The sequence below is a fragment of the Lissotriton helveticus genome, chromosome 11 (genome assembly GCF_964261635.1).
Source record: "Lissotriton helveticus chromosome 11, aLisHel1.1, whole genome shotgun sequence".
NCBI classification, from domain to species: domain Eukaryota; kingdom Metazoa; phylum Chordata; class Amphibia; order Caudata; family Salamandridae; genus Lissotriton; species Lissotriton helveticus.
In genome coordinates this window covers 711,552,772-711,579,739 of record NC_136072.1, presented here as the reverse complement: position 1 = coordinate 711,579,739, position 26,968 = coordinate 711,552,772, and the positions used below count along the sequence as shown (strand labels likewise).

At 45.0% G+C, this 26,968-nt stretch overlaps 1 protein-coding gene and 1 pseudogene across 1 annotated transcript in view; both read left to right on the top strand.

The window, feature by feature from the left end:
- LOC144790876 (uncharacterized) overlaps window positions 1-15,803 on the top strand; it is a 128,039-nt gene extending 112,236 nt beyond the window's left edge. The window contains exons 2-4 of the mRNA XM_078665530.1: window positions 3,647-3,822; window positions 12,575-13,759; window positions 15,753-15,803. Of these exons, the coding sequence (XP_078521656.1) occupies window positions 3,647-3,822; window positions 12,575-13,759; window positions 15,753-15,803 (1,412 nt within the window). The remainder of the gene's footprint in view (window positions 1-3,646; window positions 3,823-12,574; window positions 13,760-15,752) is intronic.
- A 3,436-nt stretch (window positions 15,804-19,239) lies between these two features.
- Window positions 19,240-22,944, top strand: LOC144790874 (serine/arginine-rich splicing factor 5 pseudogene; annotated as a pseudogene).
- The last annotated feature ends 4,024 nt before the right edge of the window (window positions 22,945-26,968 follow it).

The window sequence follows — 26,968 nt, the reverse complement described above, 5'->3', positions numbered from 1 at the left end:
GCTGGTTTCAAATACATACAAGGTCATACAGAGAGTGTGCTGGCAACAAGTGGGAGGGGCTGACAGTTAGCTAATTCTGGTGGGCACATCCTGACAATTACAAGTTGAGGACAGCTGTAAGCTCAACTGAGCATGTGTGAAGCAGAAGAGGCTAAGTATATCTCGTCTCTAGGCAGATTTCAAGAGCAGTTAACAGGAAGGTAGGACAGAGCACATGGCGAGCACATGGCAAACAAAATGGCTGACAAATACAAAATTGATTCCGCAAAATGGACAAGATAGTCTATAAATACAAGATGTCTTCTGCTTAACCTAATCACTGCCAAATTACAACATACCCACATCCAATATATGTAAATCTCACTTCTCAACTGAATCAGGAGCTGGACTGTCACGGGGTTCCTGACTGCCCCGTACCGGGCGAGGATCTTAACACCTGTCCATTGCCGCCCTACGTACAGGAGACCTGCGGGCCCTTTAACGCGGCATGGGCTTTCCCCGAACCTGGACCTACAGTCGGAGCGTCATCACGCCTCGACCAATCGGACCCAGGGGAGGAGTTCATTACGACACACCAGGAAGCAGACGGCGCAAAGCTGTACGCCGCAGACGGTGAGGAGAAGGAGTCGACCAGCGTTTGTTCCGAGGTGCCCAGGAGTCGGGAGGGAGAGAAGCCGGAGGACGACATCAGCAAGCCAGGAGGCCACCGGGAACACAAGCCTCCCCTCCGCACTTCAGGAGAAGTGTGGCTAACCAAGGTACGGGACCGGCTGAGGGGTCTCGTTTTTGCACGGCGAGGGAGCGGGTAGGGGCGGGTCAGGGAGGTCACGGGACGGTGTGTGCGTGTGGTCTCATAAAGTGACCCGTAAACCCCCCCCCCTCATGAGCACTAGCCTAGACATATCCGACCACTCGGTGACAGTCCCTGGTGATCCCCCTCACTCCCTGCCCCCTACCTCATACCCAGAGAAGTCGGTGAAATAAGTAACCCTTGTTTTTTTTTTTCTTTTCTCTTCTGCTTACAACCCCCCTGGAGTCTCCTATGGATGCCCGAGGTCAGGTCTTCAAAAGAGAGAATCGCGAAGCCAGGAGAAAGTCCATATCCATGTAAAAGACTTACTAAACCTCGGATGTTGATAACCCTGTATTGAATACGTTTTGGACTGGTGAATAAAACTAAGTACCAACTAAAGAAAGCCACTGCGTAGAGACTTGCTTCTTTATGCCCAAAGCCCCCCCCCCTGTCAGCAAACCTCACAAGTGGCGAGCCAGATAGGAGTCATAAGTGTGGGGGAGGGGACAAACCATCATCTGATAAAAGATGGAAGCCCTCATTCAACAAATGAAGGAAGGACAGGAGAAACTCGAGTGGGCCATAGGACAGACCGCTCAGCCTTCACAGCTGCTATTCAGAATTAATCTGACAACCTACTGAAATTAGCTGAGGGCCAAACTCAACTTATGCCTGTCATAGGACAGGGGAGAACCAATGCCCCCCCTCCCGGAACGGTCGTACCCCTTCAGAAGTTTACACCCGGGGACGACCCTCTGGCATTCTTTTTGAATTTTGAAAGAGCCGCTAGAGCCAGTGCATGGCCCGGAGATAGGTGGCCTTTCTACCTCGCCCCTCTTTTAACGGGGGAGGCTCAAGCCGCTTACCAAATGGTCAACAAAGACGGAACCACAGCTTATGCTGTAGTAAAACAGTACATCCTAGATCGTTTGGGTGTAGATGAAGAAACGCATCGACTTACATTTTTACAAGAAAGAGGAGCCCCCGGAGATTTACCCAAGACTCTTTTTTACAAACTAAAGGCAGCAGCGGATTTGTGGCTTAAACCTCAAGAAGAGAATATAGATGAAGTAATGAACAAGATATATCTTGAACAATTCCTTGAATCACTCCCTTACGGGACTCAACGTTGGTTGAAACAACATGCCGGGCTGACCCTCGAACATGCTATTGAAATGGCCACTTCATATGTTCGTGCCCAGGGACGTCCCCCAGTGAAGGAACCCGAGAAAGGCACCAAAATTGTGCCAGGGAAACTAGACCAAAAGATTATAAAACCACTAATAGAACCGTCACGTCTACGTTCTCCCAGACCTGATGTCCCCCCAACTGCAGGCCCCCAATGTTATGAATGTACTGGGCGAGGATCTTAATACCTGTCCATTTCCGCCCTACGTACAGGAGACCTGCGGGCCCTTTAACACGGCATGGGCTTTCACCGAATCTGGACCTACAGTCGGAGCGTCATCACGCCTCGACCAATCGGACCCAGGGGAGGAGTTCATTACGACACACCAGGAAGCAGATGTCATGCCTCAAGCCCCCTCCCAGTACGCTGTCCCTTTAATACTGTGCACTATTTAAGATCCCTTGACCCAGGGAGCGACGCTTCACGTTCTTGCGTCTAGCTCCGTTGGGTCCGACTGCGTCCTGACTTCCTTTGCCTGACTTCCGTTTCCAGTGACCTGTTTTTCTTCCTGCTCGAGAGAGTCGTCCGGCTCCGAGGGTTCATATTCGAGCCTCCGCGACCTCTCTCTCTGTGTTTACAAGCGGTTGTCATCTGCGCTTGTTCCTTTAGACACGGACCGTGTCATTTTCCGTTTCTTTGTTATCCCCGTTCTTTTGGTGTCCCGCCCGGCGGCCGGGTTTGACTCCGCCATCCGGCGGGATTCCTATTCCTTCTTTGGCCCTCTTACCGCTCCGCTTGTCTGCCGGGCTTGTTCTCCGCAGACGAGCCGGGCTAGCCCTTCCCCCCATATTTACCTACACCGGAGTGCTCCGCTGGTCAGCCGGGTTTGCTTTCCGCTGGCGGCCGGGTTATTCCCGCTGTATAGTATTAGTCAGTTAGTGTCCTTCCCCACCTTGTTTGTATTTCCCCTGCCCGTACCTACTCCCTGCTTTCCTTGGGGTTTATTAATACCTGTGGAGTACCACGTGTTTGGTCTTGGATTCTTGCGTGGACCATTGTGGATCGGGCTACAGCTACACGTCCCAGAATCACGGTAACAGCGCATTAATGCGCTGCACATGTATATTGGTATATAGAGACTGTATTGTAGTGTTTGAATTCCTGTTTTGTTTGTTATAGATGTTTCTCCAGCTACCAGGAATATTGGCAACCGAGTTATTGCATTCTCTCAAACCCTTGGGGTGTGCTTCTGGGATGTTAAAACAGAGACCAGAGTGAGCAATATATTTAATCGCTTGTATTACCAGAAACATAAGAGACACTAGATTTATGTATATTCTGCCTTCTTCACTGCAGCTCCAGACAAATCCCTTACCAGAGGTTCTTCCATATCCATTCAGGGACATTAACACATATCAATCTAGGTATGAAAGGTTATTATGCATAAATGTGAATTTGATTGTCCTATTCAGACTCAAGAAAATACTCCTTTGCATTGCAGTCTACCTTGTTGCCAAGCCCTCAAGAAGGTTGTTGAAACATCCAGTCTGAAGACCTCATCACACAGTTGTTACCCCCAACCTTTCCTTGTTTTGTCTCCCTGTTTTCCCCTGTTTGCCTCTTGTGCTCTAGTGTTCAATAGAGTCAGAAGGCTGCAGGGGAAGGCTGTGGATTATTCTTCGGACTCCTGACGCTCCTGCGGAATCATCTTGTATCCTTTACAGCAGACGGCGCGAAGCTGTACGCCGCAGACGGTGAGGAGAAGGAGTCGTCCAGCGTTCGTTCCGAGGTGCCCAGGAGTCGGGAGGGAGAGAAGCCGGAGGACGTCATCAGCAAGCCAGGAGGCCACCGGGAACACAAGCCGCCCCGCCGCACTTCAGGAGAAGTGTGGCTAACCAAGGTACGGGACCGGCTATGGGGTCTCGTTTTTGCACAGAGAGGGAGCGGGTAGGGGCGGGTGAGGGAGGTCACGGGATGGTGTGTGCGTGTGGTCTCATAAAGTGACCCGTAAAACCCCCCCTCATGAGCACTAGCCTAGACGTATCCGACCACTTGGTGACAGTCACTGGTGATCCCCCTCACTCCCCGCCCCCCTCCTCATACCCAGAGAAGTCGTGAAATAAGTAACCCTTGTTTTTTTTTTTCTTTTCTCTTCTGCTTACAACACCCCTGGAGTCTCCTATGGATGCCTGAGGTCAAGGTCTTCAACAGAGAGAATCGCGAAGCCAGGAGGAAGTCCATATCCGTGTAAAAGACTTACTAAACCTCGGATGTTGATAACCCTGTATTGAATAAGTTTTGGACTGGTGAATAAAACTAAGTACCAACTAAAGAAAGCCACTGCGTAGAGACTTGCTTCTTTATGCCCAAAACCCCCCCCTTGTCAGCAAACCTCACATGGACACAGAACTGTTAAAACTATCTCTACTGTACAATGAATTTGGGATGCTACTTAAGGAACAAAGCCAGGCCCTGGACGTGAAATTACATTGTCCAGAAAACATTGTGGAAAGTGTTCAGAACACAAAAATGAATCTAATTCTACTGCCCTCATTGCAGAGGAAATGGAAATTCCCACTAGAACGCAACAATTTTGCAGTAAGGGACTTTGGCTCTGCAGTCTCCAAAAAGCTTAAACGGATTACCCTGTAAGGCTTGCAAAATGAAGACTCCGACAAAGAGGTCTTTCCAACAAAAACATCTAAGTAATCTTACCAATAGTGGAGCCACATCCACAAAATCTTGATTCAAGAAGGCTCTCAGCGCTGCCCATTAGTCCCTCAATGTTGATAGAGCGAGATCCAAATCAGAACCTTATGTACGAAAATCCAAAACCAAAACTGGATTAATTGCTAAATCTGAGGACTGTCTTTTCTTATACCAAGAATCAAAGTAGTCCCAATGTCGAGAGTACACCCTTAAAGTTCCTGGACACCTAGATGACTGTACCAATTATGCCACCTGTGGAGAACAGCCTTTGCCTTCCAATTCAGCCTCTCAATAACCAGGCCCCCAACCTGAGTCTCTGACATGAAGGGGGAACAGGACGTTTCAATGGATAAGGATCCAATGGAATAACCAAAGGAGAATCATCTGAAAATTGGAGTAGGGTTGGAAACCAAGGAATGTGGTTCCAATTGGTAACAACCAGGAGAAGTAAAGCCTTATCCTCCTTCACTTCTGTACAACCCTTGGAATCAGGGGTATGAGAGGAAAAGTAAGCATGGGCGTAAAATCCGTTCCGCTCGCGGATTTTGCGGATTTTCGGTAAATTCGCAGTCCGCGAACTCTCTCGAACTTACCGAAAATTCGTAAATCCGTGCGAAGCGGATTTTTTTGCTTGGTCGCACTTGCCAACTAGAATACTATACAATTTCGCGGGAGTAAACACTCGCGAAAACGTAGATGCGGCGGGCAGCGACAATCTCGCAATTGCGAGATTGCAAAATTTGCAATTTCGCACAAGAAATCCACCAGCAGGCAGCATAAACCTTGAAAATTATGATTTTTATTAGAATAACTCCTCAGGTTGACATTTGCCTGCACTTTTTTTTTGCAAGGAGTCCATTTTTGGGGGGGGGGTGGGAGGAAGGAAGTGCCCCACAGTCTCCAACTTCCTGTTCATGTCCAGCAGGCTCCTCTCAGTGCTTTCTTCATGTGCTGGTCACTTTGAGTTGGATCTTGACCTGGAAGCACTCAGCAGGTGCAAAAGTTCAAACTCATCATTAGTAACCATTCCCTGTAGTGCTTCCTGAGGGGCCCCTCCAGAGTTCAGTTGCCTACTTGCAACTATTCTATGACCCTGCTCTGACCCTCACAGCAGGCTCAGAGAATAGCTACAAGTATACAACAAAGGTCCTGTTAAAAAAATTACACTGCAACAGAAAGCAATTACAGATAAGGAAGCAGGTGCCAGGGATCTTGACCTGGAAGGATTACTTTTTGTGGATGCTGCTGGATATTTGGATTTTTGCAAAACTGAAAGCACTCAGCAGGTGCAAAAGTTCAATCTTATCATTAGTAACCATTCCCTGTAGTGCTTCCTGAGGGGCCCCTCCAGAGTTCAGTTGCCTACTTGCAACTTTTCTATGACCCTGCTCTGACCCTCACAGCAGGCTCAGAGAAAGCAATTACAGATACGGAAGCAGGTTCCAGCCAGGAAGTTCAAATTCAGTAACACATTAATCAGCCCCTAATTCATTTATGTCAGTTGAGGCAGGGCAGGTGTCCTTTTCGCCACCTATTAATCTACAGTGATGAACTAGAGGGTGGCATGGGTGAGCAAGAGGGTGGCATGGGTGAGCCAGAGGGTGGCAGTGGTGAAACAGAGGGTGGCAGTGGTGAAACAGAGGGTGCTGTGATGAACCAGATGTAGAAACAACATGTTTGCGACCGTTGCTACCCGAAAAGTAAGTTCGCGTTTGCGAACTGGTACAAAATCCTCGCGAACTGGCAGAAATCCTTGCGAACACAAAAAAAAAATCCGCAAATTCGCGAGAGTTCGCGGATTTTGCGGATTGCGAATCCGTAAATACGCAATTTCGCGGATTGCCAATTCGCAAAATCCGCCCATGCTTAAGGAAAAGCATACAACATGCCTTTGGCCAAACATACTATTTTGCACATATCTTCCAATCCTTTCAGAGAGGGTGTAATTGTGCAGAACTTGGGAAGAAGAGCATTCTTCTCCAAAGCAAACAGATCCAACAGATGAAGAGCAAATATCATCACCAGCTGTTGGAATGTCTGCATCAACAAAGACAATGCTTTTACAGATGGAAAGATTCTGCCGAGATGATCTGCTGCTACATTCTCATTTCCCGGGAGGTAGACTGCCTTCAGAGCCAAAAAATGATTATATATCCAAAGACAAGTCTCCTGTGCTAGAGAATTTGATGACTGTACCTGGCAACTTCCCTGATGTTCAAGTAGCTCATTACCATCCTGTTGTCTATCCTGATCAGGAAGCAAACTGTCTGCTGATCAGGAAGCAAACTGACAGAGAGCCAATTGAACTGCCTTTAGATCTCTCCAATTGGAAGAAACCACCCTTTTCTGGGGAGACCACTGTCTCTGAACTAAGAGGATCCAGAACTTTTCCTCAACCCAATAGACTAGCATCTGCGGCAGTTACTTTGGTTGGACAAAGCCTTAATGGAGATCCCTTCAACAAAATATCCTCCTAAAGCCACCATTGCATCAACAAGGGAGTACCTTGGAATATCCTTATTGTACTTCCCTGACCACAGATCTCAAAGGAATAGGATATTATTGATTAGAGGATATAGATGTACTCTTGCCCAGGGAACCAACATTATTGTAGCAGACATCAATCCTTGCACACACAAACGCTCCCTGGCTGGAGCAGTCAGTTTCAATAGAAGATACAACAAGGCCATTCTGAGTTTCTGAGCTCTTGTCTCTGGAAGTAAAACATTCTCTTCTATGGTATTGAACTGACCCTCAAGGAACTGAAGAATCTGGAAAGGGATCAGTAGAGACTTAACCTAATTTAGAAGGAGACCATGGCTTAGCACAATCTTGCAGACCTCTAGGACGGGCAGCTTTGTTTTTGAAAATGAAGATGAACAAATGAGCCAATAATCGACGTATGGAAAAATCTGAATGCCCTTTTTGGGAATGAAACCCACCAAAAATGCCATCACCTTAGTGAATACCCTTGGAATCGAAGAAAATCCAAAAGGCAGTACCTGAGATTGATAATGGTTGTTTCCCAAACAAAAACAAAGGTACTTTTGGGATGCTGGAAGAACCGGCATGTAGAGGTAAGCATTGTAGGGATCTATAGACACCAAGAAGTCTCCTTTGTTCAAAAGGAAGGATGAATTGAAGTGAGATCCATTTTAACCTTTATGTGGGGAATGAACAAGTTAAGTGCCTTGAGATCTAAAACAGCATTGAACTGGCTTGACACTTTTCTGATCAAAAACAAATTCAATTTTTCTCTCTGTGAAAGGGAACTTGAATTATCTCTTCTTTGTCCAACAGTTTTGTCGTGGGAATGAGCCTTGCCTTTGCACTGTGTTAAGTTGACATGAGCTTATTAGAAGTTTAATGCCATTTTTCATTTCTGCAGCCTTTTTGCACACGGCACACGTTATTATAAATGTTTAGAGTTAAGCAAAGTGGTTTGCTTCGCACGAGAATAGTATGTTTTTCTATACTAGCAGCCTTGCTTGGTAAGCTTTGTCTGAACAGTGAGTGCAGAAGCCTGCAAGGTTATTTCAACACAGTGGTTGTTGTTCGGACTGATCAGCGCACGTTCTAGACATAATATATATGCAGCTGTGGCCACCTCTTATTTTGGCGCGTTTAATAATGCACTGCGCAGGCATGATCAAAAACTCTTGGAGAGCGTTCGCATGCAGAGAGCTGGTGCAGAAACTGATGTGATCCATTTCTGCTAGGACCAGAGGTATGGAGCTGCCCTTGAAATCCCAAGAGACCTTCTGTAGATATAAAATAACCTACTAGCAAGGGAGGGTGAGATATTGGTGTATTCTAACCTGTTTCCATTTAGCATTGTAACATGCTTTCTCCCTTTGTATTTTATGGAATAGTAACTATGCTGATAATCTTGTTGCTTATAATATGTCTGCTTGTATTAGCTAAGATACTGCGCATGAGAACACGGCCTTATAAATAAATATTTCAAACTAGCTCATGTCTCTTTTTACTTCCTGTTTTGAACAGGTATGAGACTATAATGAAAGAGTGTTCATGTGTTCCACATTGCCTGAGGTATTCTAAGTTCCATGTTCTGGTTTGTCTAATCATTGGGGTTATGGAAGTACCAATGAGACACTCACTGCTAGTCTGGTAGGGGATTTTGGCTACTAAGGTGAGATTTTCTGGTACACCCTAATTCACTGAGGTTCCAAGTCTCTATGTACAGTTCTGTGTATGAGCAGAATCCCTGCTACATGGCGCCCATATGATGGTGGTCATATTAAATGACGCTTGAGTAGTACTTCCATCAGTCCTTAACCCCTTCGATGCTCATGACAAGCTCAGCTCGTCATGAGGTATACCTCTAGGGTGCTCATGACGAGCTGAGCTCGTCATGACCACACCCATTAACATTATGGCCCAGCACAGCAGAAGGATCTGTCAAGCAACCAAGGTGTTAACCCCTTCGCTATTGTTTCCGGATAACAGTAGTGTTGGACAAACCTACCTATAGTTACATAGGTCTTTTCAAGCTTGAATCTTTCAAAATGGTTTCCTTTTGAATTACTACCCAGTTGTGCTACATTGTGCCTTTGCTTCCCTGTGTCGCAATGGCTGACATTGACATACCGCTGCATAGTCGCATTGCGGTACGCAACCATTTGCAAGCTTATAATGTCGGCTTGGAGGGCATGGCAGTTATTTTCATAGTGAGTGCTGAAGTGGCATACCCTTTTGAGATTTACTACTCATGGGTGACGATTCCCGCTGTGGATGCGGCTACTCAGGTGTTTCACAGGTACTCACACACCCGTGTCCGGGGAATATATTCCATATAGGACACAGGAGGTTCTGATTTCTGCATGGCAGCACCGAGTTTGGTTTAATGGTGCCCTTCCCCATAGTTTAACGGCAGTTAGATTAGTTCCTTTGTCCATCCCAGGCGCTTCTTGGCCTGTGTTGGCTGGATTTACCCCGCATCCTCGTGCGGGGACTGTCCCCGTTGCTGAATTGAGGCCCCTATATAACTCTGCGATCAGTGTTATCAGGGCCCTGGTTCAATATATCACCCGCAATTTCCCGGGCGGGGCCCCTGGAGTTGCGGCCCTTCCAGCTGGACCGACTGGAATGAAGCTTAGTCCCGTGATGGTCAATGCAGTAATGGGCAAGCGTCCCCAAGTTAAGGATGATATGCCTTTCTGGCTTGCCGAGAAATTTGACCAGCTGGAGGCAGTTTTTCCTACTTCGAGTCCCGTGGAAAAACACAGGATTCTTACAATTAGTTTACCCAAGGACTTGGTACCGGAAGCCGGTGACTGTGAGTCATGGGGTAGGATTTTTGCGGCAGTGTACACGAGATGCTTCGGCACTCCGTCAATGGCTGTATTTTCGACGGTCATTAAGCGTGTTCAAAATGAACACGGACCTGAGGCTGCGGTTGAATTGGGAATGAGACACATTTGACGTAGTTTCCGATCTCGTCCTTTCTAATATAAAGGGAGATGCAGTGAACTTTCATGTGGCTAATGCCTTGCGCGATGTCCCCGATGCCGACAAACCCCGACAGTTACCGAGAATTGTTACGGCGGCTTACAAAACAGTTGGCCGCAATAGTTTAGGTGTCAAGCCCTTTTCTGCTAAAGATAAAAAACAACCTCAGGGTTCAAAGTCTGAATCGGACGTTCAACCCACTGCTCCAAAGAAAAATTGGAACAGAAATAAAAAAACAGGGGTAACAGTAACAGAAACAGGAGTCCCATCCCCCGTCACCAGTGCCTGCGTCTACTGAGCGCCTTTATGAGTTGCGCGACTGCACTACGATTAAGTCGCCTGATAGGTTCCAGGTTCCTGATCAACGCTCTCCTCGTTCTTTACAGGACACATCAGCCTCTTTTCGTCCGGTGGTGAAAGTGGCGGAAGAGGTAGGGGTGGCCAGCAGAGTCGTGTCCAGCCCCGCCCGAAAGACCGAAAAGGCAATCAGGACGATTCTTCACAGAAAAGACCCCAGTTTCAGAAAAAGTAAGTTGCCGCTTTAACAGCGAGATACGCCACAGATAATGAGAACGCAGCTTCGGAATCTGACATGGCGCTGACGTTGTTGGACAGCGCGGCGGATATTACCATAGTGTGAGAGGCCCTGCGTCCACTGCTGAAGGTGACACCAACTGACCAATATGTTGTTGTAGAGACAGCTGATACCAGAGTAGCTCCCCCTGATAGGCTTTATGAAATAGTCCTTTTAATTAAAGGTAACATACAACGTACCATAAAAGGGATATTTTGGGAAAATCTTACAACTACCTATGATATTTTGTTAGCGGAGGCTGACCGGCCTCCACCTTTTGTTCTCCCAGCTCCGAGAGGGGAGGAGGTAATCCTCCCTAGTTTCGCCCACAAAGGGGCCCATTAGGATGGCGGGCGGATTGCCCCCACCAGGCAGGCGGGGGCAATCCGCCCGCCATCTGCACAGAAATGACCCCCCGCCACATTAGGATGGCTGGGGGTCCGCGGCAGACGGAAAGACCGTCCGCCGCTTTTCCGCCTCGGTCACCTTGCGACCGGGGCGGAAAAGGTCTAATATGGTGGCGGTGTCTATCAGACACCGCCAGCCATATTAGGATGGGCTTTGGGGAATGCCTTTCCGTGGCGGCAATGCCGCCATGGAAAGGCATGTGGAGACTCCCTGCGGGGGCCCGTTGCAGGCCCCCTGGGACTCCGGGGGGGTGCACAAGGGGGGTACCCCCCACCTTTCAAAATGCAACATGGCAGGCACCGCGCGGTGCCTGTCAGGTTGTGCTTTGAAACACACAACATGCTTTTTTAGCATTGCGGCGGGCGGTGCTTTCAGCACTGCCCGCCGCAATGTAAAAAATGCGGGATGCACCGCCACTGTGGCGGGTGCATCCTAATTCCGAGGACGGGACCCCCGCCCCTATGTCGGGCTGTCCTGTTGTCCGACAGGATGGCGGGCGGACAAAGTCTGCCCGTCATCCTAATAGGCCCCACAATGTCTATGGAGCATGCGCTGAATTTTGCAGAAAAGTGGGATAAGGCCCGTGCGCTGGATCTGTACCGTACTCACTATAAATTTCCCCCGCACCACGAGATTCCCTTACGGTCTATGCCACAGCCTCAACCTCAATATCCCATCCGGCGTGAAGCTAAGGCTTCCGTTGCGGAAATCCTTGAACAATTAGAATATCAAGGAGTAATTGAAACTTGCGTGTCACAGATGAATAACCCTCTTTTTACTGTGACCAAGCCTGACGGTTCGTACCGTTTGGTATTGGATTACCGGCATTTAAACCTTACATTGCCGTACCTGTGCAGTACAAAATACCCACGGCTCTGCTTTAGTGGATGGTCTTGTGCGTAAAAGGTTTAAAACGACACTTGACATATCCAACGTTTTTTTGGGCCACAATCTGTCTGGTCTAAGTTACCAATGGACCCGTTTTACCAGTGGCGGCAAACAACGCCAATTTAAACGCTTGGCCATGGGATATAAGAATAGTCCGGGTGTGCTTGCTGCCCGCATTGTCTCTCTTTTGGAGAGAGTGGACCCAGATGCGTGTTCGTATGTGGATGACATCTATCTCACAGAGAGCAAAATTTGGACGCATCTGTGTCACGTTGACCGCATAATTTGTAACTTTGCGGACTTCGGTTACAAATTCAACTTTGCAAAGTCTCACATTGCAGAGTACACAGTGTTGTTCCTGGGCTACGAGCTCAACAATGAAGGTCGAGGATTGGCTCCTCACTTCTTGGAGAAATGCGCACAGTTGCGCGCTCCTACAACACTGAAAAAGTCACAGTCCTTGCTGGGTTTTTTAAATTTCGGGCGTACTTACATTCCCGAATATGCCCAGCGTATCAAGCCTTTGTATGCTTTGATACAACCTACTTTTACCAAATCATGCTGGCTGCCTAAACATTCAGCCATTTTGCATTCTTTGCAGGCTGATCTTCTAGAATCTAAATTTTTACTGACTCGTGATAACCACACCAACCTGGTGATAAGAATCATCCCTGGGGCGGTGGGTTTCACTTACCTTACTTTTAACGAAGGTGACACAGTACCTATCGCTTACAAGTCACACTTGTACACTTTGGCTGAAATGCGGTTTTCCACTGTGGAAAAAGTTTTGACTGCAGTGCAAATGGCGATTCTTAAGGAGCGTGCACTGTCGAAGGGAAAACGCATGTTGGTTGTTACCCCGTATCCTGCACTAGAGGCAGTGACGAAAGCCAGTGTACCAAATTCTGAAGCTTTGCACCCGAGGTGGATACAATGGGCTGCATCATTGACATCTCCGGATGTCACGTTTATTTTTGATGCCTCCTTACAGTCACAAGAGTTTTTGCAGTATGAGTTTGTTCATCCTGCGCCAATGACTATGCGACCTTTGGAGGATTTCCATTGTATCATATACACTGATGGTTCAGCGCGAGTTGCCCATGGGTCTAAGCATGCATACGTCTCAGCTTGTGCCATTGTGGTAGGTACCATGGTGAATGATGAGTTCAAGTCAGATGTCGTGCATACACAGACATTAGGTGACTGTACTGCACAATTGGCAGAGCTTCGTTCTCTGATGCTTGCATTGGAGTACGCTGATCCTAGTGTGACGACCCCTATTGTGAGTGATTCTTACTACTGTGTCCAGTCTTACAATGAGAACCTGTTCTTTTGGATTCAGAATGATTTTCGTGATTCCAAGGGTAGCACAATAAAACATAAAATGATCTGGGTTCGAGTGGCTGAGCTTAAAGAGCAGTTGCCACTCGTGTATGTAATTCACTCTCTCGGTCATCAACGTTTGGGAGTTCACTCTGTTGGCAATAGTTTGGCCGATGAGGCCGCGAAAACAGCAGTATCCACATATTTGGTTGCAGCAATTACACGTTCCAAAAGTAAGATTGATGATGACATGTTGGCGGCTGTTGGCGCTACTGAGAAGGGAAGTAAATATCCTAAGGGTTTCCCTTCAAAGTATTCATATCACTTAAGTCCTGATAAAGTTCCTTATGTGAAAATACCGGACGTTGGTGAAAGACTTATTCCCAACACGGACCACAGGTCCACACTGATTACAGCTGCCCACGAGGGTGTTTCGGCTGCACATTCAGGCATTTCGGCTACGGTATCTCAGTTACAACAACGTTTGTGGTGGCGTGGACTGTACAAACAGATGCGTGATTATGTCCTTCAGTGTGACATATGCCAGCAGATTAAGCCTTCAACTGCTACGCGTCCGCCTCAGACACAGTTGTAGATTTCTAACAAACCACTTGGTTATGTTTATTTAGATCACTGTGGTCCTTTTTCCTCTGATACTGCGTATAACTACATCTTAGTTGCAGTTGATTCTTGCACATGCTTTGTGTGGGTGTGGCCACACCACAGCGCTGATTCACGAACTGTCATAAGAGACTTACGTATCTTTGTAGGGATTTTTGCCTGTGGCACCTTCCATTCGGATCAGGGTCCTGCGTTTGCCTCTAAGGCGTATTAGGATGCCATGACTTCGTTGGGGGCCCAAGTCAAGTTTTCGTCTCCATACAGACCTGAGGGTAATAGTGTTGTGGAATGAATGAACCGAGATTTAAAACAGTCTTTGACAGCTAGAGTTATAGGCACTGGCAGGAACTGGCTGGCCCACCTCAATAGTGTGCAACAAGCACTTAATAACCTCCCTAGAAGGTCTCTGGGTGGGCGGATCCCATACGAAATGCTCTTTGGTATCTAAATGTTCGTCCCGGACCTTGATGGTCTAGACCAGGCGGCGGTTGCTGCCTCCTTTGACGTAGATAAACATTGTAATGTTTTACATGATCTACAAAAGATGAGAAACTGTCCTGCAAAGGAACACTTGCCCTCCACATCTGATTCCAGTAGTTGGCTGGCTACCATGAGTTGGAGAACTGGTTCGAGAGAAGATCGAAAACAAGGAAGAATTTGGTCCCTCACATCGAGCTCCAGTTCCGGTGCTTGGCGCGAAGGGCACAAGAACAGTCATTTTACCACCACTTCCAGGTCGTAAAGAAAAAAGGTACATCTCCATTGACAATGTCAAACTACACAGAGTGGCCGATTCTTCTTAGTATTACTCCGGCGGTCTCATGTCCATCGATTTTGAGAAATTCCGTTTTGGCCCCGGCTCCTAACACCAGGCCTGACGTTGCCCTCCAGATGCCTGCAATTTCCAGTCCTTTGTAAAGTTCTCCACCTGATGCTCACCTTGATGAGACTAATATACTTACCCCACTGACTTATTGATGCCTGATTTGCAAACTGGCTACGGAGTCCACATTTTCCTTTGACACTGACTCTCACACATCGAAGACCCCTTCATAGATTTCTATTTTTGCATCATAGTTTAGAAAAAAAAATTTGATTCCTCCTTGGACCCACATTTGGTTGGTGCTTTTTTCAATTTACTTGTTCATGTCCATTGGATTTGTGGTGTATTTTTTCTGCCTTGTCAACGGACACTATGTTAAAGAGAGAACATGCATTTGACATATTAACGGAACATTGGCTCTCCATTCCTCATTACACAGATTGAAGAGGCCCCTGGCTTTTGTTAACATAACTGCTTGGCCCGTCTTAGATGAGATTGTGTGGGATGCTATTAGATTATTAATGTCTCAAATGTCCTAAGGATTTCTATGGGGGATGTGATTAAACAAAATATACGTTCTGATGATTGGGATGTTCAGGCCGTAGAAGCTTTGTTTTCTGATTTGAAATATTATGCTGCCTTTGATGCTGAAGATTTGTATTTAGATTCCGCAAATTATGGTGATTTGGTTTGTTACCAACACTTTGGCAATCGCTACCTGCATAAGGCTAACACCAGGAGAAATATGGTTAATTATACACAATGGAAACATTGTCCAGCTCCTGTACAAGGCAGTTCCACTTCTCTTTTGAAGAGGTTCACTTATTTTACTGATTTTAATCAGTCAAATCCTAATGCATTTTATTTTAAAATGACCGAAAAGTCCACTTCCAAAGTTAGACTTACCCACACAAAATTATTGTATTAAAAGTCCTTTTTATACCAATTGGCTGTTGGGGCTACGAGCTGTGGAAAGATACTATTGATCTTAAATCTGTTTGGGGTTCTACAGATTGGCAAGTGCAAGGCATCGAGGCTTAGCATCGTGCATGCCTCATCCTGAACCATATGTTGTTTTTAAATTCTACAATTTCACAAACAACTTGCTTTGGATTGGCTACTACTAAAAAATTAAATGCACCTTCTTTTTCTGAATTAGAAGAATATTCCGGGTGGAATAACGATACCAAGTTTTCCATCAGAGAATTACAGACTCTGTTACGGAATTCTTCCTTTAACATATCCAGTTTGGATCCGAAGGGTTGGTTGCTGTGGAACAAAAGTGCTACTTCTTGCCAACATCGTTTTCTGGGTTTAGCTCCAGGCTACACACAGGTCAGACTGGATCCCCGTTTTGAAAGTGGCCATTCTGTGACTACCTATCCTGTAGGCAAATTATGTCAGAGTTGGCTCAAATATTCCACTTTGGCGTCAGTTAAGCTGCATTTATCTAAATTGACTGACGATGTTGATCTGAATGATTTTGTGACAGGCCCGGCTTCCAGCAGATCTAAAAGATGGATATATCCTAATTACAACGAAGTCTGGAAACTGTCCCAGATTGAGGCGGCTTCCCGCATTAGAACTATAGATCAAGCAAATTTAGAAAAAGTGCTAGCAGTTGTAGATAACAGCTTTAACACACTTTCTTCCTGCATTTACACATTAGATAATATTGTTTCATCTGTTGTTGATATTGTGCAAGAAGATGTGTCTGTTTTGTACCATGGTCAAAATCAATTGCATTCTATTATGCAGTTTGCCTGGACCTTGCAGACCTTAAAATCTGGGAAAGTGCCTTGGCACTACATGAATACTTCATCATTATTTGCCCCGTTTTAGTTGACTGAAAAGCAACATTTTATGACAATGAAAGATGCACCATTTTCTATGTTACACATTGAAAAGTTAGAACCGTTACCTTTTTCTGTGGCCGAAACAAATTCTGCCACATGGCTTATCCATGGGTTAATAACTTTGCCTTTTCCCCTTTTCAAATTCGAGGCCTGTTTGAAGTATTATGCAATTGGCAGGTATGAACCTCTGGGCACCGCTTATCTTCATGAAGCTTGGTCATTACCGTTTACCTATAGGTGCCTTAGGGAGGGAAAAGAGGTTTACTTAAATGGTGAGGATTGCACTACAACACCAGATCACTCATTAATGTGTAGGAATATCCAATTACATGGCTCTTGTAACCAGAACGAGACGAATTTAGCCTGTATTTTGAAAGGTACACCAGCCCCTGCTATCATTCCCACATTCACATTACTGGCAAATGGGAGTTATTTGCTTTTAAATAATGAAGATTGTTGTGGGATGGTAGCCGGAATTCCTTACGTGGTTACGGTCAGTGAGCGTGTAGTTTGTTGTAAAAATTTAATGTTTCCGCCTCCGCATGGGAAGCTTGATGTTTCCATCTGGCCGACGATTCCTACCTTGAAAGCAAAGTTCAACAAGATGAGTCGTATAAGAGCTCTATTGTCTCAGAAAGAAGTCGCCCTCACATCTGCTCGTGAAACATTTGTCCTTCACGTGGCAAACACCCGCACAGAGGTGCATGCTTTATTAAATACGGATTTGCCCTTGCATTTCGGTAAGTTAATTCACACTCTCTTTAATGCATCCTCCACCACGGGGTGGCTCACTTTTTTAAAGTTGTTAGCAGTGGCCTTGTGACTTCTTTTCAAACTATATTTGGTGTGTTCCCGGCATTTTTTCATTCAATTTTTTCCAGCCTGTTTGGTGGATTTCCCTTAATGCTAGCTCTGGTCGCAGGCGTACTTCTGTTGTTTTGTTTATTTCAAAATGGATACACGTCCTGTGTTGCGAGAAGATCTGTCACGACTGTTGCTGCTCCGCAACCGAATGCTTGAATATTATGGAGCGCTGCCTCTTGCTACATTGAGTGCAGCTTATGGATTATCGTTTTGATTTTCCTTTTTCACATGCATCCAGCCTGTCTTTCATTGCCTGAGTTGCGATTTCGACTGGGCCCTGGATTTGTGTCTCTGCAATACGGTGTCTCCCAATGCGGATTATGATCAGCTTATGAGCCCCTTAGTTGCTCCTAAATTGCTTTGTTCTGGTGGAGGGATTATGGCCTTTGCAGCGATGCATGGATTCCTGGGAAGTTGGAATGTTTTCACAGCGGCGAAAGATTTCTTGGCACGCAGCTTTATTGAAGAAACACCGAGTTGCCCTCTGATGGTGCTAGAGGCTCCGGTAATTGAGGAACATGTATGTTCTTTCCCTTTGCTGAATTGGATGGCTGAACGGGACTTCCTATCGGAGGCTGTTGCTACATATTTTGCATATACATTGTTCGAGTGAGATGTGTTATCGCTTCTCTCTCTATCACATGACCGAGGTCACATGTTGGACATTGGATATAATTTTTTTTTTTTTATTGTTTTTCTCAATTTCACTTTTTTCCACTCAGCCCTATTGGCTTTCCTATTTCAGTTGCTAAAATTGACAATTTATGGAATTTGTTCCCATTTTTTCACTGTGGCAATTTGAACTTGGTTCTGACTATATTTCTTGAACTCTGCTTTCCAAAATTGCCCCTTTTTCTTATCCGTGCTCGGATCAAAGGAGGGTGTCATGGGGATGAGCCTTGCCTTTACACTGTGTTAAGTTGACATGAGTTTATTAGAAGTTTAAACGCCATTTTTCCTTTCTGCAGCCTTTTTGCACACGGCACACATTATTATGATGTTTAGAGTTAAGCAAAGTGTTTTGCTTCGCATGAGAATAATATGTTTTTCTATACTAGCAGCTGTCTCTGAACTAAGAGGATCCAGAACTTTTCCTCAACCCAATAGACTGGCATCTGCAGCAGTTATTTTGTTTGGACAAAGCCTGAATGGAGATCCCTTCAACAAATTATCCTCCTAAAGCCACCACTGCATCAGCTGAAAAACAAGGGAGTACCTTGGAATCTTCTTATTGTACTGCCCTGACCAAAGATCTCTAAGGAATAGGACATTATTGATTAGAGGATATAGATGTACTCTTGCCCAGGGAACCAACATTATTGTAGCAGACATCAATCCTTGCACGCTCAAACGCTCCCTGGCTGGAGCATTCGGTTTCAATAGAAGACACAACAAGGCCATTCTGAGTCTCTGAGCTCTTGTCTCTGGAAGTAAAACATTCTCTTCTATGGTATTGAACTGACCCTCAAGGAACTGAAGAATCTGGAAAGGGATCAGTAGAGACTTAACCTAATTTAGAAGGAGACCATGGCTTAGCACAATCTTGCAGACCTCTAGGACGGGCAGCTTTGTTTTTGAAAAAGAAGATGAACAAATGAGCCAATAATCGACGTATGGAAAACTCTGAATGCCCTTTTTGGTAATGAAACCTACCAAAAAGCCATCACCTTACTGAATACCCTTGGAATCGAAGAAAATCCAAAAGGCAGTACCTGAGATTGATAATGGTTGTTTCCCAAACAAAAACAAAGGTACTTTTGGCATGCTGGAAGAACCGGCATGTGGAGGTAAGCTTTGCAGAGATCTATAGACACCAAGAAGTCTCCTTTGTTCACAAGGAAGGATGAATTGAAGTGAGATCCATTTTAACCTTTATGTGGAGAATGAACAAGTTAAGTGCCTTGAGATCTAAAACAGCATTGAACAGGCTTGACACTTTTCTGACCAAAAACAAATTCAATTTTTCTCTCTGCTGTAAGGGATCTTGCATTATCTCTTCTTTGTCCAACAGTTTTGTCATGGGGATGAGTCTTGCCTTTACACTGTGTTAAGTTAACATGAGCTTATTAGAAGTTTAAATGCCATTTTTCCTTTCTGCAGCCTTTTTGCACACGGCACACATTATTATAAATGTTTAGAGTTAAGCAAAGTGTTTTGCTTCGCACGAGAATAATATGTTTTTCTATACTAGCAGCCTTGCTTGGTAAGCTTTGTCTGAACAGTGAGTGCCGAGGCCTCCAAGATTATTTCAACACAGTGGTTGTTGTTCGGACTGATCAGCGCACATTCTAGACATAACATATATGCAGCTGTGGCCACCTCTGATTTTGGTGCGTTTAACAATGCACTGCGCAGGCATGATCAAACACTCTTGGAGAGCATTTGCATGCAGAGAGCTGGTGCAGAAACTGATATGATCCATTTCTGCTAGGACCAGAGGTATGGGGCCGCCCTTGTAATCCTAAGAGACCTTCTGTAGATATAAAATAACCTACTAGCAAGGGAGGGTGAGATATAGGTGTATTCTAACCTGTTTCCATTTCGCACTGTAACATGCTTTCTCCCTTTGTATTTTATGGAATAGTAACTATGCTGATAATCTTGTTGCTTATAATATGTCTGCTTGTATTAGCTAAGATACTGCGCATGAGAACACAGCATTAGAAATAAAAATTTCAAACTCGGTCGTGTCTCTTTTTACTCCCTGTTTTGGACTGGTATGAGAGTATAACGAAAGAGTGTTCATGTGTTCCACATTGCCTAAGGTATTCTAAGTTCCATGTTCTGTGTTGTCTAATCATTGGGGTTATGGAAGAACCAATGAGACACTGATTGCTAGTCTGGTAGGGGATTTTGGCTACTAAGGTGAGTTTTTGGTACAACCTAATTCACTGAGGTTCCAAGTCTTTATGCACAGTTCTGTGTATGAGCAGAATCCCTGCTACAGTTTCTTCACTGGGTCTCTTGGAAGATAAATAATACAGAAAAACACTTGAGGAAGCATAGTGAATTCTATCCAATATCCTTCCTGAATAGGTTGTAACACCCATCTGTCTTGAATAGATTGTTCTCACTATTTCAGGAAAGTATTCATCCTTCCTCCCACCAGAAGGTTCAGTGATGTTCTGGCGTAGTCCGTATTTCTGGGATGTCTGAGACTGACTCATTGATCTAACATGCTGAGACCAGAGCTTGTCAGAAGGAGGAACTCCCCGGCTGCATCCTATATCTTTAAAGGGCTGATTCCCAACTCTGAACTGAAAAGACTGACCAAATGCTCTACAAAACCGTCTATTTTTAGAGGCTTGTCTCACTGGCGGCAGTAGCTTCTTATCTTCAGTCAACTTCTTCATTAGATTATCCAGCTGATCATCAAACAACTTTGGACCTGAGAAAGGAATCTTCATAAGCAAATCCTGTTGTGAGGCATTGGCTTTCCAGGGTCTCATTCTTAGCTACTGATGTGCTGCTATGTTGGAACCTGCCGCAGAAGAAGGCACAATGAAGGTATTATGAGGTATAACCAACAAAAATCGAATTTGCCCATCCACAATCAGTCTGAGAAACATCTCCTCCCTTATCCTCAGCTAGCATCTGAATGTCCTAAATTAGGGACTGAACAGTGTAGATTGAATAAGCTGCTGTCTGAGTAGCAAAAGTATTGGCTGCATAGGCTCTCTTCATCACCAAATTTACTTATCTATCTACTAGATCAGATGGAGACACTTCCTCAGAAACTATGGAGCCCTCAAATGAAAGACCAGCCATCAGAGAATCCACTCTGGCTATCGATGGGAAATCCTCCAAGAACCCCTGCAATAGGTATCTCTTGGCTAGGAAAAGTTGAACGTTATGTTTGTTCACCTCCTTCCTTTCTGTCTCCAGAACCCTCTTAATTGCTTCATGTGAAGGACAGGTTTCTGGATTATTTTTATTGTAATGTGAAAAAAAAACATTTTGCTTAATCAACGTTAGGATGGTCAGGAAACAATGTATTCAACCGTATATGCACCAACACCTGTTTAAGGTCAGTCCCTTGGATGAATCTTCTGCTGACCTTCTAATCCAAGTCCAGATCCTCAGGATCCAAATGAGGGAGTGCCCTCTTTATCTTTAAAAGCCAAAGCCACCGCCTCCTGAATCATGTCTTGCAGATCAGCCACAGTAGGAATAGAGACAGTGGGCTCCTCTGAAGCATACTCCACAGGATGTGTCTTACTTGAACATTTCTTCACCTTCACACTCTCCATCTTGCACTTCAGCAAAGACCATCTCCAGAAGCTAAAATGTATACCCCTGCTGGGGATAGAAATCAAATGCCTGTAAAACTTATCTTTGTACATCCTGGAGATAATAACTATAGCTCCCAACAAATCAGAAGGAACTAAATGACCAGGAAGCAGCGTTCACAACAAATCGGTAACCACCAATCAGAATTCATGTTCCTTAACCACTCTGAGGCCAGAAATATCAGGGGAAGTAGTACCTGAACTTTCCCCCGCACTGGCATCAAACGCTGCCCCACAAGGTGCGAGAATCCTGCTGTTCACACCATGGCTCCGCGAAAGCAGGAGCTCTGATTAGCATTTTAATAAAAATGAGTAGGATTAGCAGACCCTACTCCCAAGCCATAGAATTAGTCATGAGGCCACTAAAGCAGGCTCTCTAGTGCAGGAAATATAAAAATTACAGTAAATAATGTGAAACGTATCTGCGCTCAGAGAAAGCCTTGCAGAAGAACACAAATAAAGTATGAGGTCAGTTCTTGACTCATTCTACTTTAGGAAACAGCTGTAATGACATCTTGGAGGGATGAGAAATAATTGTATGAGAGCTTGTTTATACGTCTGGAGGGAAGAGCTAGAGCTCGTTAGGACTGTGACATTACATTGAAGAGGGACGTGGAGGTATTTTGGTGATCCTAGAGATGTAGATGATGCTGTCTTTGAACTGGATGGAAAGGAACTGTGCAGTGAAAGTAACGTTGGAACTAGCGCCAGAAGTGGTGGCGGAGGCATGAGTGGGATGAGGAGTAGGAAGATACAGAGGCCGTTTTAGCAGTAGTAGTTGTTGCCCATGTGGTGGTGAAAGGCGATCTACTCCACCTGTTGGGACTGAAAATCTTACAGTATAAACTTGTTTTCAAGAGCTAGCTAGCAAGATCTCAATGAACTTTCCTTTGCTGATGCACACAGACCCAAATTAAATGAAGGGGTTGTTGAGTTTGCTTCTTACAGTGACTTGAAAACTGCTATTGAGAAAATGTCTGGGAAAGAAAGAACTTAAAGAAAGATCATGTACTGGAGTAGGTCTTGTTCATGCAGCAGAAGCTCATATAAATCTCGAAGCTAATCTTCCTCTAGAAGCCCTACATCTAATGCCAGGTCACGAAGCAGAAACCGTAGCCGAACCTATAGGAGCAACTGCAGAAAACAGAGCAACCACAGAAATCAGACGATTGTTTTTTTTTTAACAGACATATAGACATATATTCAGTCATGTTGGTTCATAAAATTCCAATTCGTATGGAGTTGAAATTGAACTACCTCATTAATATGCCTGATGTAGGTTCCACACTGCGACCCACTACGAATAGCTGCCATGACAGGGATGGTGGCCTGATGGGGCCAACAGACCACCATAACTGTGACTGCTTTTGGATAAAGAAATCTTTTTTTTTAAACACAACTCTTTTTCCTTAGGGGAAAACAGGATACATTGAAAAAAATAAAAGTCTATAAAACTTTTTTTCCCCAAGTAAGCTATGGTCCCAGAGACAACTGCTGTTAGACATGGCATCCTTGGTGTGGGTTTCCCTTAACAAATTGCCTTCAGACGTCCTGTTTTTCACGACTTCTTTTTTGCTGGTCTGTGGGCAGAGGGCTTTACCACTGCTAACCAGGGCTAAAGTGCTTGTGCTCTCTTCTTAAAACATGGTAACACTGGATTATACTCAATTGGCATATTTAATTTACTTATAAGTCTCTAGTAAAGCACACTACATGTGCCCAGGGGCTGTAAATTAAATGCTACTAGTGGGCCTGTAGCAATACGTGTGCCACCCACTTAAGTAGTCCTTAAAAACATGTCTCAGACCTGTCATTGCAGCGTGTTTGAATGCAGTTTTAAACTGCCATTTAGACCAGGCTAAGTAACCCATTTGCCAGGCCCAAACCGTCTTTTTTTAGTACATATAAGTCCCCACTAGGGTAGGCCTTGACAGCCCAAAGGGAAGAATACAATGTATTTAAAAAATAAGACATGTACCTTTAAGTTTTAAATGTCCTGGTAGTGAAAAATCCTTATATTTGTTTTCACCACTGCAAGGCCTACTTGTCCTTTGGCATAACATTGGAATTATCGTATTACATTTTAAAAAGTGAAATTTCCAAATATGAGAAGTTAACCAGTTCATGTTGGTGAATCTGAAATCCTAATTTAAAATCCTAATTTATGGAGAAGTTGGATTTTAAATTACAATTCTGAAAGTGCCACATTTAGAAAGTTGCCATTTTCTTGCCTTAGCCATTTGGTGTTTGTAGCCTTTCTCTGGGTTACATGACTGGGTATGGGTGACAGTTGAGCTTTGTGAATTCTTCCTAGACAGCCACACACAATAGGAACTTAGGTGTGACTGGATGGGTCATCACTGGCAGGATACGTGAAGAATTTGGGCACAGCACCAATTAAACATGAATGGGTTGTGTTCTGCCTCCACAGAAAGGACTGCATAACCCCTGTAGTTAGTAGTCCGGAGCCAGGGCCAGGAAGGCAAGGCACCTGTGCACTTCAAAGGCAAAACCAAAACTGGTCCCAGGATGCTTGTTTCCAGTCCAGGGAGGACCTGGCCTGGTAGTTTGGGCTGGACTGTTCCCATGAGGCACAGGGTCAACACTGATTTGCATATGGCTGGGTCCAAACTGGGGTGGCGAAGTGAGCAGGTTTGTAACACAGGCTCCCACAGCCCCTGCAGTGCGGGGGGCCCCAAACTTCAGGGGGCCTCCTCGGCACTGCATTCTGGCCAGAGAGCTCCTGATTGAGCTCAGAGGGGCCCCTCAGCGTACCGTGCAGGGAGGCCCCCTCAATTTTCATTATGCCAGTTGGAAGTAAGCTAAAGAACGATGATGGATTCAACCCAGATCTGTGACTGGGTGAGTGTCAGAAAAGTTTCACAACTCCATTCATCACCTCCTTGTGTTTTCTTTGTTTGCCCTAAGTTGGCAGAGTATGCCCAGATGTGGGTCCCTTGCTGACTTTGCCACTGGATTCACGCTAGCCTGGCTTATGAGGGGTGTTACCTCGAAAACCGGCCACAGGATGCTCGTCTCTGGTCCAAGGAAAACCTGGCCTGGCAGTTCGGGCTGGACTATTCCCATGAGGCACAGGGTCAACACGGATGTGCATATGGCTGGGTCCAAACTGGGGTGGCGAAGTGAGCTAAAGAACAATGATGATGGATTCAACCCAGATCTGTGACTGGGGGTGAGCGTCTGAAAAGTTTCAGCACTCCGTCCATCATCTCCTTGTTTTTCACTTCAAAGGCATACATGTAGAAGCTTCTCCCCACTTCAAAGACACAACTGTGTATTAATACTGGACTTCAGGCACCAACTCTTCAGTATATTTCAGGACCAGTGAATTCTGCCAGGAAGGACTTCTATGCTGCTACATGAACTGCCACTCTGCTGGACTGCTGCTCAAAAGCAACGGCTACCTTGCTATGCTTCCCCGCTGCCTGCTGTTTTCATGTTTTTTTAGTTTAAAAATAGAAAGTTATTGAAATGATATGGAATTAGAAGACAGAAAAAAACTCATTAAATATATCATTACAAATATGGAGTGCAAAGAATTATCAGGAACAAATGCATTAACTCTGTATCAACATACAAGCAGCCTATAATATGCTTGGGGAAGAAGAACTGAAGCTGCAACTTCATCTTGAACCCAGGATCCCAGAGAGACTCCAAGGGCTAGCCTGCTAGTCTCTTTATTTAAGCCTCAGATACATAAAAGACACCCCAAACAGCTTCTAACCCAGCTGTAATGAGTTCCTCACTCTCATGTAGTGCCTCTCAGCCACTGGACCCTTGGTGTAAATCAAGCTATTGGGTTCTTCACAACTGGGAACTGAGCTTGGCGCCGCTCACACCAACGTACAGCGCAAGCTGCTGCCAGCCTGTGTCTTTGCACAGCAGCATCCAGAGCCCCCGGTAAACTGCCAAGCGAAGCACCGGCTCGCCAAGCCTGCTCTTTGCATCATGCCAACAACTGTCCACAGTGCTTTCCTTGCTCCCTGCGACCCTCTCCAATATGAACGGGACTCTTGGCACAATACTTGAGGAGGCACAACTTTAGCGGGACTAACTTGGGAATGTATCCAACCAGCGCTCCATTGAGGCTGGCCTAAAGTTTTTGATTTTGATCCGGTCCAGGCAACCAGATAGAGGTGGTAGGCGTTTTCTGCTTTTAGACTTTATTTATAAAAAAATCACAAGATTTTTATCGTTTTTTTTGTTACCTGGTGTAGGATCTGGAACTTTCACTGTTGTACTGTTTGAGGTGTTGCACAGATAGTTCACAAATTGCCTCTAAGTTAAGCCTGACTGCTCTGTACCAAGCAACCAGGGGTTGAAAAAAGGTTAATTTGGGGTTTGCTTGTGCCTTACTCAGACAAGGATTGTGGTTGCTGATTGACCAGGGCTCACATACCAGTCAACAAACAGCCCAATTTCTCAACTGCCTACAGCTAAAAAATGTTTTTACATCATTGGCAGAGGAAGGTTTCCCTAGATGATCCCTTCCTGTTTGCAAATAATTTACCTCTTACTTTGAGGTGTCAGTAGCCTATCAATGATTACGAACGCAGTCGCAAACCAATGTCACATTTCATAAGGAATCATATACTAGAAGGAGCGGCCTAGGGGCACCCTTTTCAATTTCAGATTTGGTATGTACCCACAAACATTTTTTGTGATTTGATAATGACTTACCAAATCACAATTTGGGTTTCGAACATACCCAAAAGAGATTTTCCAATTCAGAGCCTTTGCGACTGCAAAATAGTTTTGAACATAAGGCCCCAAATTTCGGAAATCACCAAAGCTATAATGTAAAATCAGTGGCTCCTCCTTATAGCTCCTTAGCATTTGCATCAATCAGCTGTCTGCAGCCTGGCTCTAAAAAAGGAAGTAGGTGGCAATTAGATACATAGCATCTGTGTACTGATTCCAGAACTGAAATCTTGAAATCTAGTACCAATAGTAAAAGTTTGGAAATCATAAGTTAATAACTCTAAACAAATATCCCACTTTGAGACTTTAATGAAAACTCTCACGTCCACTTTAAGGGATTCACTTCCCGAATTTAAGGAACTTAGGATTTAGTACAGCATTAACTTTCCGTGTGGGGAGGTGCCACTTAATTCCAAGTTATAAAAACTGTATACAGTAAGAGTATGCTGTTTCGCTTCATTTGTTTCTGTAGGATTGAGTGTTGTTTTACAGCAACA